Genomic DNA, 13,001 nt, shown 5'->3' on the forward strand with positions numbered 1-13,001 from the left:
CTTCCATTTAACACTGATTACCTCCTGTGAGCTAATTATCTCATTGTGAACACTAATTACTTTTTAATATTAAACAGGAACTGGTGTCAGTAATCCATTTCAGTGATCCATTTACGCCAATATTATTCTGTATTTCGGGTCATTCATTACTAAGTACAACTAACGGAAATAAATAATGTAACTAATTGAGTCGTCAAATACATTTTATGGGCTAAAACGCCATTGTTTTTTTTTTTACCCTCCCAGCTGGAGCATTTGAGTTTGACGCTGCGGGTTTGGCGAGTTGCAAACAGCACAACATAAGATCCCTTCCCTGAAACAACCTCCTGACGTACTGTGACGTCACGGATTCCCGGGATTCTCCCGTTCATTCCTCCTACCCTCACGCGTCAAACTCCATTATTTTTACTATATTTGACACCCCAGTTATGCGATTACTTTGATAAAACACCCTGGGATATAATGATGATTAAAATAATGCACAGGGAATGCGTACTTGTGGCTAAATATGAACAAAAACCGTCAAAATCGGAGGGGGAAGTGACGTCATAGGCAACCCTGATAGTAACAAACGAGCCTTTGTGCTACTCTTCACTTACCTATACCGCTTCTTCTTTGCTACAAAATTACTCTTAAACCTAATATAAATATACTAGGATATCTAATTTCAGCTTATATATGATCTAAGAGGAGGTTAGGATGGGAATTAACGAGGGTGAGAGGTGTGTAGTCACAGGTTTTCTCCCCCCAACCCCCGCCCAACGCCAAGCTGGCAGAAGTCACCAGCGAGACGCCAACGTAAATTTTAAAATATCGCATAAACTACTTTTATTAAGGTGCTAGAGTGTCATTATGGATAGGAATCTCAAGAAAACTGGTAAGATATATGCAAACACCACTAGATTACCGGTGAAATTTTGGAATAATGGCGAAATTACGGTTTGTAAATAATGCACCCGTCAATCATCGGCAACTATCGGGTGGCGGGTCCACCGCCGAGACAACAGTCACTCCGAGTTGAACCATCGAGGACGAAGGTGGTAGCTGCCTTCCTCTCCCGCACCACTTTTGCCATGATCTCGCCTGTCTCTCACTCTCGCTTCTCTTTTTTCCCAGTTACACTTTTATTATTATACTTCTTTTTATTATGTTGCCAATGTGCTCATTCGTTCATAAATACATGCTTGCAGACATACATATATATACATAATGCATCCATACACGTACTGTACGCATGCATTCATACATATAGATACATAAATATTCATACATATGCATGCAAACATGTTGGAACCTTTATAAACGATAACCGACGCGAACATACGTAAATTATACATACATGTACCCGCAAAGGCATGCACCATTAGAGATACATATATACGTAGATATGCCTACTTACATGCTTATAGGTTCATATTAAATCATGCAGATACACATTCACCTCACTACAGTATGGTGGAGTATTAGAATGCTTACCTACTCGTATGAAGGTTTGTATTTCATATGGGTGGTGGATATTAGCGCCGAAGTGGTGACATGCGAAGATGCGTGGCACATTAAAGGACTACTGGACCTAAGGGAGCAGTAGTAGTAGTAATAGTAGTAGTAGGTCATAGTAATAGTAGTGCTGATAGTAGTAGTTGTAGTAATAACAGTAGTGGCAGTAGTAGTGTAGCCTCAGATAGCAATCCTCTGATTATCTCCCTATCAGCCGTCAAATTACCTTAGTAGCCATTAATTGCCTTCAAACTGACCCTCTACTTATCTTATGAGCCCTATAATTACCTTCTACTTACTCGAAAATATTTTCTATTACCCTATAAATATCTTTTTATCCTCTGCATAATTATAGGTTCCTATTCTTATTCACCCAATAATTACCTTATTAACTCACTAATTACTTCAAAAACGGCGGTCATCTCTGGTGAGAAGTGACGCTTCGCTGGTATGGTAACGCAAGCATGGTCGGAAGAACATTCTTACGACGCTGGCTCACCTGTTTATTTTCTGATAACGATTTGTAAATATATTGACTAAAGCTATTTACCTACACAAAACCCAGTTACTCTTATGATTATACTATTCTCCTGAGTTCAATATATATTGCCACAATGTAATTACTCCATTCTAATACACTTTCCTTATCACATCCTAAATTAACTGAGAGAACAAAAAGCAAGAGCGAGACAAGCGAGATCATGGCAGAAATAGTGCGGGAGAAAGAAGCAACCACCACCTTCCTTCTCGACGGATCAACTCGGAGTGACGGTGGTCACGCCGGCGGACCCGCCACCCGATAGTTGCCAATGATAGACGGGCGAATTGTTTACAAATCGTAATTTCGCCATTATTCCAAAATTTCACCGGTAATCTAGTGATGCTTGCATATATCTTACCGGTTTTCTTGAGATTCATATCCTTAGTGACATTCTAGCACCTCAATAAAAGCAGTTTTGCCGATATTTAAAAATTTACGTTGGCATCTCACTGGTGACTTCTGCCAGTTTGGTGTTGGGCGGGGGTTGGGGGGAGGGAACCTGTGACTACACACCTCTCACCCTCGTTAATTCTCATCCTAACCTCCTCTTAGATCATATATAAGCTGAAATTAGATATCCCAGTATATTTATATTAGGTTTATGAGTAAGTATGCAGCAAGGAAGAAGCGGTATAAGGATGGGAGGCGTAGCACAAAGGCTCGTTCGTTACTATCAGGGTTGCCTATGACGTCACTTCCCCCTCCGATTTTGACGGTTTTTGTTCATATTTAGCCACAAGTACGCATTCCCTGTGCATTATTTTAATCATTATTATATCCCAGGGTGTTTTATCAAAGTAATCGCATAACTGGGGTGTCAAATATAGTGAAAATAATGGAATTTGACATTGTCGTAATATTAAAACGCTCGTCAATTAAGTTGGGTTGTGTGTGAGGGTAGGAGGAATAAACGGGGGAATCCGTGTCGTCACAGTTCGTCAGGAGTTGTTTCAGGGAAGGGGTCTTATGTTGTGCTGTTTGCAACTCGCCAAACCCGCCGCATCAAACCCTCAAACGCTCCAGCTGGGAGGGTATATTTTTTTTTTCTTTTCTTTGTTTTAAAAACGGAGGAAAAACAAACGGGTAAAAAAAAAACAATGGCGTTTTAGCCCATAAAATGTACTTGACGACTCAATTAGTTACATTATTTATTTCCGTTAGTTGTACTTAGTAATGAATATAGCTTAAATAGGCAATTTCAACGGTGTAGGATGACTTTTTTACTTGGTACGAGGCCTCTGTCACTTAGCGCTTCGCGTTGGAAGACGTACTATCGCAGCCGCCTCCTTAGGAAAGATCGTACTGAAGGTGTTAAATCAAGCTCTATGATATTTATTCTGGCTAATTCTTGCGCGGGCAGACTGCCTCTGCCAGGCAGGCAGTCTTTCCTTCCCTTGCCTGGCGATCTGTCTAAATGGCACCCACCCTGCTTGCCTGCCTGGTAGTCTGTCTGCCGCTTACCCTGACTCCGTGCTTGGCAGTTTGCCTTCCGCTTGCCTACCTGCCTGCCTAGTAGTCTGCTGTCAATGTACTTGACGACTAAATTACTTTACATTATTAGCTTTGTTAGTTGTACTTATTAATGAATGACCAGAAATATAGCATAATATTGATTTAAGTAGGTAATATAATCGCAGTAGGATGACTTTGGTATTACGGACAACTGTAGAGTCTCTCTCTCGCCTTCTCACCGGGTCACTTACCACCTTGGAATAGATTTCTCGTACTGAAGGTGTTATATTACATATAATATTTTATTCTGTCTAATTTCTTTCCGTTTTGTTAATAATCGAAGGATGGAGAACAGGTTTAAGGGAAATCTGCCCTCCTGCCTTTCGGCAGTCTGCCTGCCACCTACCCTGCCTTCCTCCCCTTGCTGCCGGCCTGTCTAAATGCCACCCACCCTGCTTACCTGCCTGGTAGTCTGTCTGCCGCTTACCCTGACTCCGTGCTTGGCAGTCTGCCTTCCACTTGCCTGCCTGCCTGGTAGTCTGCCTGTCACTCACCCTGCCTGCCTGCCTGCCTACATCTTAGCAAGCTGACCAGTCTGCCTACCATTCCGCCTGCCTATCAGCCTAGCTGCCTGCCCTACTCCCTGTCAGTCCTCCTATTTGCTTTCCTCCTCTGCCAGCTGCTACCTGTTGGCTTGCTGCTCGCTTGCCACTCTTCCTGCCTGTCACTTAGCCTGCCTGCCTGGCCAACAGCCCTGAAGGTTGACAGTCCAGCAGACGGGCCCATCAAATGTCGTTTTAGTCTCATCAATGTACTTTGACGACTGAATTAGTTCATATTATTTATCTCCGTTAGTTGTACTTAGTTGAATGACCCGAAATATAGCATTAGATTATAATAGTTTTTAATCGCAGCACGATGAACTCTCTCCACTGATACCGATGGAATAAATATATCAGTATAATAATGTTCATTTATTGTCTTTATTCATTATTAGTGTTTTTAAAGCCTTTCACCTCTTCACTCCAAGGACGCATTATATATATTTTATTCCAGCCGCCTCCTGACGGGTTTATTCAGCTTAGCAAAGACATCTCGTACAGAAGGGGTTAATCAAGGCTGTATATATTTTAGTCTGGCTAATTCTTGCCCGTTTTATTTATAATTACAGGACAGAGAACAGCTTGAAGAGAAATCTGCCTTCCTGCCTGTCATGTATTCTACCCTTCCTTCCTTCCTTTGTCTGCCGGCCTTTCAATGCCACCTACCGTACCTGGTAGTCTGTCTGCCACTTACACTGACTGCCTGCTTGGCAGTCTGCCTTCCACTTACCTGCCTGCCTGCCTGCTACATCTTGGCAAGCTGTCTGCTTACCTGCCGCCATACCTGCCAGCCGACCAGTCTGCCTGCCATTCCACCTGCCTATCAGCCTACCTGCCTGCCTTACTCTCTGTCTGCCTTCCTCGTCTGCCAGCTGCTACCTGTTGGCTTCCTGCTCGCTTGCCACTCTTCCTGCCTGTCATTCAGCCTGCCTGCTGGCCAACAGCCCTGAAGGTTGGCAGTCCAGCAGACAGGCATGGAGGCTGGCAAGTAGGAGGATAGTCAAAGAGGCCGGCACGCTGAGAGGCTGGCCACCAGATGGTCAGGGAGGCCGGAAGGCTGTCAGGCAGTCAGACTGGAAGGCAGGCAGATAGTCAAGCAGCCAAGTAGGCAGGCAGGCTGGAAGACAGACAGGCTGGGGTGTAGACAGGCAAGGATGCCGGCGAGCAGGTAGACAAAGAAGCATACATAGGCTCTTCCTGATGGCGTTTGTGGGGCTAAAGTGCAGAAAATGTACACAAAAAAATGATTACTTCTGACTGGTGGAGAGACAAGTTTTGTGACGTCATTACACGGGCTGAGCATCTGCCTACCGACCTACTATCATGCAGGCATCCCCTCCCCCCTTTTGGAAGCTTCCCTTCTTGCCCCTGTGAGAGGATCCCCCTCCCTCCTCCTTTTTTGAGGGTCTCTTCTTTAGGAAGGCTGCCCACCTTACGTAGTACCTCCTTTGGGGAAGCTGGCTTCCCCCTGACAGTTGCAACGCCTAAGTTGTTTACCCCTACTTACACTCATGCTTGGGTGGGCCATTTCCCCCATTACCTTGCCTGTGATCCCCTCCCCCTTACCCTCGTTTGGTGGGATCACCCTCCCTCCATCTTGGGAGGTTGCCTTTCTTTAGATCGAGTATGTATTAATATATTTTTGCTACCTCCACACAATATTATTTTGCTTGAGACTTTTTCAACTCGAGGGATTTAAATACTGTGTATCATTCACTAACCCTTTTACCTCTGTATATAGGTGTTCTGTATCAGAAGACAATTATCTGGTCGTGGCAATACACAAGAAACATCACTGGAGTCAAGGGGGTTCAAATTCTGTGGTATGCTTTAGTCTCATTTTTAACCCCCTCAGTTTGATTACTTATTTCATTTTTGTTCTTAACGCCTCCAGATTTCATTCAGATTAAGAGAAACTCTTCAAACTGCAGGGTTGGATATGGACTTAGTTCTTCCTTTATGACATGAAAATCTTCTGGTGGTAGCTTGATTAAGATGAAAAATACAGCATCAGAGTCAAGGGATCAGTTAGGCTTTGATTCCTTCATCTCTGTATATTGAAAAAAAAAAAAAAAAAAAAAAATCTACCTCCACACAGCTTTATCCACTTTGCGAAATGTTTGTTGACTTGATGAAACAAGTACATTTACCTCGTGTCGGGTGCTGGAGAGGGGCGTCTTCAAGAGGAGATATTGAGATAGCCGACTGGCTCCTTTGCTTGGCTATACAAACATCCCTCAGCTCCCCTCCCTATCCCCGTGAAATGAGGATGGTGTATTGCAGGATATGAAATGTGAATCCAGTCCACTGGATTGACATTTCAGATGAATATGGGGCAACAATTATTACTACTACCTTGAGTCTTATAGTTAAACTAATCAGTAGAATGACCTTCTATATTAGTAACACTACTTGGAGGTGCCTCCGTCCTCTTCCACTCCTCCTAGTGATGTCTTGTGTGTTGCAGTGATGACTCAGTCAGCATTATCAGTGTCTATTTTGCCTCTTTTGTTTATTTCCAACTTCCACCGCTGCATTTAAGCTTAAACTAGCGGACTGAGCCATCCCTGGAGGATACTGTCATATGAGTTTCTAGTGGAGCACCATTAACAGACTACCGTTGTTATATACTGTACAGTATATATTTCCTCTCCCTGATATCTCTCTTCCCCATAAAAAGGTACTTCTTACCAGCTGTTAAGCCATCCATCAATCACTCAATCCCTTTTTACCCCAAAAGGAGTGTTGTGGCCCAGGGCTAGTCTACTGAGTTCTGATACCTCTGGCAAGGTTGACCACCCTCATTTGCCCCTTTGTGGCATTATGTGAGCAATAAACCCCAGCCACCCTCAGACGCCAGCTCATTCAGGCTGTATCCTGTTGGAGCACCTTAACTCAATAAACCACTGGGAGTCATCTGGTTATACAGTTAACAGGCATAATAAATGGTTGCCTGGGGTTACAGGAAACCATTTGGGTTGTCACCAATTGCTAAGAAATAGAAAAAGGTAACAGCCTCTCCCATTTAACCTCACTTCAAGGTGTACAGAACCAAGGCTAGACTACTGTGGTTCAGTAGAAAGAGTACTGTATGTGACCGGTGTCATATGCACGGAGTGACTTTATGAGAGAGGGGGGTGTGAGTTGGGAGCGGGGCAGTGAAATGGCGGGGGACAGAGCGACGTGGAGGCGATTTATTTGTGGCCACCCCGAATGGGATTGAGGCGTCTGGCAATAGATAGATAGATAGATAGACTTTATGCTGGCAGTTACCATCCCCTTCTATTAAACCTAAATTAACCTAACCTAACCTAACTTTAACCTAACCTTATCCTAGATCAGCCTAAACTAAATAAACCTAAACTAAACTAATCTTAATTCACAAAATGACTAATTTCACAATCTGCTTGTAACATACAAATATATATCTTTATTTATATATATCCATATATCGACCTATAGTTACCTACAGGTCGACAAGACATCCAACTATCTTCCTGACACATGTATTTCATACAATGTTGTTGATAAATGGCACAAAATTTGAGATAACATGTGGATACTTTCAAAATAGTAGCTAAACGGCCACTCGGCGCATGCGCCGAGGGGGTTACAGGAAACCACTAAGTTTGTCACTCTCAGTGTAGAGCCACCTGAAGTGGATAGATGAGTAATATAAGAGAAGGGGAATATAAGGAGGGGGGCAGACACTACATCGTGAGCTGATGTTTGCCACCATCTACCATCATAATAATAAAGTTTTCAAGAGCATAAACATTACTTTGTTCCCAGAGGCGCAATAGTCAGATATGCCACATTACCTTCACAAGTTAGCTCTCAGCAGAAGAAAACTATCAGGTAGCTGCACGAATAAAGCACTGTTTTTTTGGCACTGATTCCTGCCATTCACACTGTAATGCATGTTACGGCCATTTCATTCAGGACTAGTGATCGTATTACCAGTTTGTGCTTTTTGACATTTCAGTGGATCTTGTGGAAGATCAGCAAAGTCTGTAAAGAACAAATCATCCAATTGTTCCCTTTCTCATCAAAACTAAAAAACTAATGGATATAGTCACAAAATTTCATTGCATTTTTTTATTTTTACTGTGTATATATCATTTCTGTACAATATGGAAGTTGGCACAAGGCCACTGGATTCTGGACACACATCCTCAAACCAGTTAGCAAAAAGAGAGAGAGAGAGAGAGAGAGAAGAGAAGAGAGAGAGAGAAAGAGAGAGAGAGAAAGAGAGAGAGAGCATGCGAGCGAACCAAGGAGAACCGCATTAGGGCACCCGGAGCTTGCACACTCACAGACCAGGTGAGAAGGTAACAAAAGGGGTGATACATTTCCTCTGAGAGTTTCTGGTGCTCCGTATAAATAGTAAGGCAGGCAGCGAGGGTGTGGGGGAACCAGCACACCAGGTAGGTAAAGAGGACTAGAGGTACATTTGTGGGCATAAATATCGGTTCACTTCATTGTGGTATTTGACGAGACAGTTAGCAATGACTTGCAATTTGGCATGGCAATCTTCAAAGTCCACCAAACACTTCACATTTCATTATACAGTATTTCATAGCTGTTCAATGTAGAAGTGGATCAATATTACGGTCCACAACTGTACAAACACAAAAAACAGCTGGTGACCAGAAGCTCAAGTACAGAGGTTCTTAAGAGGGTAGATTCTGCAAAAACACTGAATACAGATAAAACTGAAACATGTATATCATCTGTACACCTTTTAAGTACATGAGTGTACTATCTTACTTGTTAACAAACAAACCAGTTTCACCAGGGGTATATGGTATGACAACGATTTATTCATCTGAACCAGCACCATAAAACATCCTCCAAGCTTTATGTTGTTTGTAAATATTCATTCTTGATACTGATCATGCATTTGTGCACATCTACATTACATTCCCCATGGACTTCGAATTAATTATGTTACTGGTGCTAACCTAAACTGAATTTCAGGTTTCTGCAATAATAATTTAAAAATTCTTTTACATTAAATATACAAAAAATAATGAATACAGTTTAGGACTACAGCTGAAAGACAAACATATGTGATGTTCAACATACCCTTGGGTAATTTATGATATCAATTAAAGTTTCCAAAAATTAAAATAAAAGGTGGGAATCATCAGCATTACCCTCTGCTAAGGTCTCTCACAGATGTGGACACTATTTACCAGGTACGTGATCAATAATTTTCAACAATGCATAAACATCAACATGATTAAAATATATCTGTGCAGGTACAATAAGCAAGTAATGAGTCCTCATCTTAATGAAGATGGATCCCAAATATGCTGCAGTAAATTTGGCCTTAATTAAATTCAACATCTCCACTAGCAAATAATTATTCATTTAAGCAGAGGAAATGCTTACAAAGTAACTTTATGTTGAGAAAAATTACAATGGATGGATATCATATTATAGAGAAATTATAAGAGCCATTTCATATATTACAGTTCTTAAAAAAAAAAAAAAAAAAAAAAAAAAAAAAAAATCACCTGGTTGTCTCAAGAAAATCCTTATCATTGCACATAGTTTTTTAGGATAGATAAGTAAGAAAAGAAACATTATTTTTACACATACTAATCAACATATTAAACAATAAAAATTATCATTACTGTGTAGTAAAAATGGTAAAAAACACGCAACCTTTTGACATCACCCTGCAGGTGACAGGCTGACTAAATATCTTTACAAAAAATACAAAAAACTTACCCAATGTACAATATACATTTTTAAACATTTGGTTTTAACTAACTGGTCAGAACATAATGCTTATACCATCAAGTGGCTTATGCTATTACTTCCCTCAGTGAAGCTGACATTCACTCATTTTACAACATATTTTCACTCATTAAACAAGACATTCCACTGCATTTGCTGCAAACCTGTGATACACTTTAGTTTGTATACTGCAGCTCTGTATATCCATCACCATTTCACTGTAAAACCTTTTCTATAACTTAGGTAAATGGCTGAATTACATATTATCCTTGCTGTAGCATTGTGTATCAGCTTCATATCCATGTCAACTTCCTGACTGAGTTACATCACAGCTATTATACTCATGAGGCAGTTCTAGTTAGCCAAAAGCATCACTAACTATAGCTCACTCACCTTAACTTGGCAGAGATGTCCATTCTTTAGCATCTTTATTTCCCAGATTTCAATGGCAGAATGACAATGCTACAACTCAACATCCCTTCCATAGCACTTTTTGTGACTAGCACCATATTCTAGTGTTAATCTCTTGCTACAGCTCTGCATCCAAGATGGAACAACGGCAATTTTAGGCCAAGTTAAAGTGGACAGAGTATAGGCACAAGCCACACAGGTATCACACCACCATTGCTCAGTCACCAGTTCTGGCTGTAGCACCACTGGAAGAAACCACCAACAAGCTCACCACAGTACAGGTAACAAATCATTTCCTTATGCTTAATGGTACTCTACATCAATAAGAACATTAAGAAATATAAATTTATATTCAGTTGGAAATATACTACAGACTTCATAAGTCATGACAGTCACTGTTCCAGTTATACTGGGATGGGGATCTGCAAAAGAGGGCGGTGTGACAAAATCTCCAAATTACTTAACCACCACATACCAAAACCAGCTTGCATGGTCCTGTTGACAAATGAGACACTATGCACAGTCGCAACACTCACTAGGTAACAATCTTAAATACATATTATATCATAACATTAAGCCTCGTTTCAGGTGCAAATGGGGGTAACGTGTGTAACAAGACAGACAGCTGCTAATGTCATAGTCGTCATTGCCTGGTGCTGAGATGTGTGGAGTCTGAACGCTTTGGAGGAGGTGGTGGCAATTTCTTCCTCCCTGGTATAGTCTGGGACACGCGGTGTACATCCTCAGCATGAGGTGGGGGTGATGGCTGAAGGGTGTGACTGTTTACTGGCTGTTCACTGTCTAAAGAGTCAGCTCCAGGAGGATGGCCATGAGGGGACAGGTTCTCATACAAGCTACCATAGTGTTCTTGGATCCATGCACCCACATTTCTCTCAGCCTCACTTGGCAAAATTGGGTCTCTAAATCCTAAAACTTCATGTGGCATCTTATCAAAGTCTTTGCATTTTTGTGCCACTTGCCATTTCTTCTGCATTACTCTCTGGAGATTATTCAAAAATGACCTTGGTGGAGTTATCTTGTTTCCAGGACTGTCCAAACGACCTGGGTTGGGCGTAAGTCGTGTAGATTCTGAGCGTTTTGGCAATGGAGGCTTTGAAGTTGGGGATTCAGGTGCTGGAGGAATATTCTGTACATCATCCATGAATGTAATTCTTTTCACTTTCTTTTGTGGACTCTTTTGTGGTTGCGCATACACTGGCTGGTGTGGCAGTAGTGGCTGATGAGGCTGATGTGGTACTGACTGGTGTGGTGGTACAGCATGATGCGGTGGTACAGGCTGGTGATGTGGTGGTGCTGGTTGGTGTGAAGGTATTGCCTGGTGTGGAGGTGGTGTTGGTGGTGGTGGAGGCAGGGGTGAATCTGGATGCCAGCCACCATTAAGATTGGTTGAGTGCGGAGGAGGCTGAGGAGGGGATCCAGGATGTGTAGCGTTGTGTGCACGCAACTCTGCAAGGAAAGGAGGAGAGGAGTACACTGGTGAATCACTAGAATCTCGCCTTGGCTTTGGTGCTACAGCTGGTGGGGTGACAGACTGGTAGACAGGAGAATTGGTACTCTGGTAGCTGGATGTGCCTGCATAAATTGGAGAACCTGTGCTTTTTTGTTTGACTGGTTTTGGTGTGGTTGCTGGAGGTAAAGGAAGACCATGAGGTGGTGGGTGTGGTGCACCTGGATGTGATGGTAAGCTGGCATGTGGTGGTGGGGGAGGAGGCACCCCTGATTTTGGTGGACTAGATGGCTTTGGTGGACTAGGTGGTGGAGGAGGTGGCAATGAGGTGATGCTGGCCATCATGAGATCTTCTGGATTGATGGGCGGTAATGAATCCTCATCAGGTGGAGGTGGGAGTGAGTTGAGGCTAAGGGTTGATGCTAACAACTCTGGGGGTGGTGGAGGGAGTGAGTCCATAGCACACTCTGAAAGTTCCAATGGGGGAGGTGGCAAGGGTAAGCTATCCATCTCTTCCTCTTGTGGAACTGGACTTGAAACACTGCTGCCTGCATTACTTGATGTACCGGTATTTGCATTAGTTCGTGACTGAGAGTTCCGTCTACGTAGTGTATTAACTTCCTCAGTGAGAGAGCGACGCACACTTTGCCGAATGGCTGAGCCTCGCCCTGAGTCCACTGAATCTTCACCTTCCACTTCTTTAACGAGAAGTCTCGTTGTGGAGGTGAGAGGAAGTTTGGGGTTATTGGATGGTTTTCTCTTGATAGTCCCTTGTGGAAACTCTGACTCAAAGCCATGTTCCCCAGTTGGAGTGCCAGCTGAGGACCTCTCACTCAGACATCCACTTGAGCTACTAGAGGACCCACTCTTTAGGGAATCCTGTCGCCAGACAGGTGTTCGACCCAGTGTGTTGACTGGGGTGTCCTGTGAAGATGACCCAGTTGATGACTGGTTGTCCTCACCCCCCTCCTCTCCATCAGCCATGCTAGGGGTAAGGCTGGGAGCAAGACAGGAATCAAGGGAGCGTGACTCTGAGGAAGGGGTGGTGGCCTGGGATGCTCCATGAGACTCCCCACCTCCTACACTCTGCCCAGCCATGGAGGCGATACTAAAGGAACGAGAGGAAGCTAGCATGTCAATGTCTTCCTGAGCCAGGTCTTCCACAAGTGCTCGGTAGTTGTCCAACAGTCTCTTCCCACTCTGCAGAAAAATGTCCAATTAGCATTAAAGGGATTTTTTTTTTTTTTTTTCCTTAGTTATATTTGGTCACTCACCATCATCA

General features: G+C 42.9%; 1 protein-coding gene across 4 annotated transcripts in view; it reads right to left on the reverse strand.

Annotated features, from left to right (window-relative positions):
• Positions 1–8,187: 8,187 nt before the first annotated feature.
• pico (ras-associated and pleckstrin homology domains-containing protein pico) overlaps positions 8,188–13,001 on the reverse strand; it is a 735,402-nt gene continuing 730,588 nt past the window's right edge. For all 4 annotated transcript variants that reach the window (XM_080270857.1, XM_080270854.1, XM_080270855.1 and 1 more), the window contains one exon: positions 8,188–12,919. In XM_080270857.1, coding sequence (XP_080126983.1) covers positions 10,895–12,919 — 2,025 coding nt within the window. In that variant the 3' untranslated portion in view covers positions 8,188–10,894. The remainder of the gene's footprint in view (positions 12,920–13,001) is intronic.

This window comes from Coenobita brevimanus, chromosome 43 (assembly GCF_032717465.1).
Source record: "Coenobita brevimanus isolate Jiangsu-jjx chromosome 43, ASM3271746v2, whole genome shotgun sequence".
Classification (NCBI taxonomy): Eukaryota; Metazoa; Arthropoda; class Malacostraca; order Decapoda; family Coenobitidae; genus Coenobita; species Coenobita brevimanus.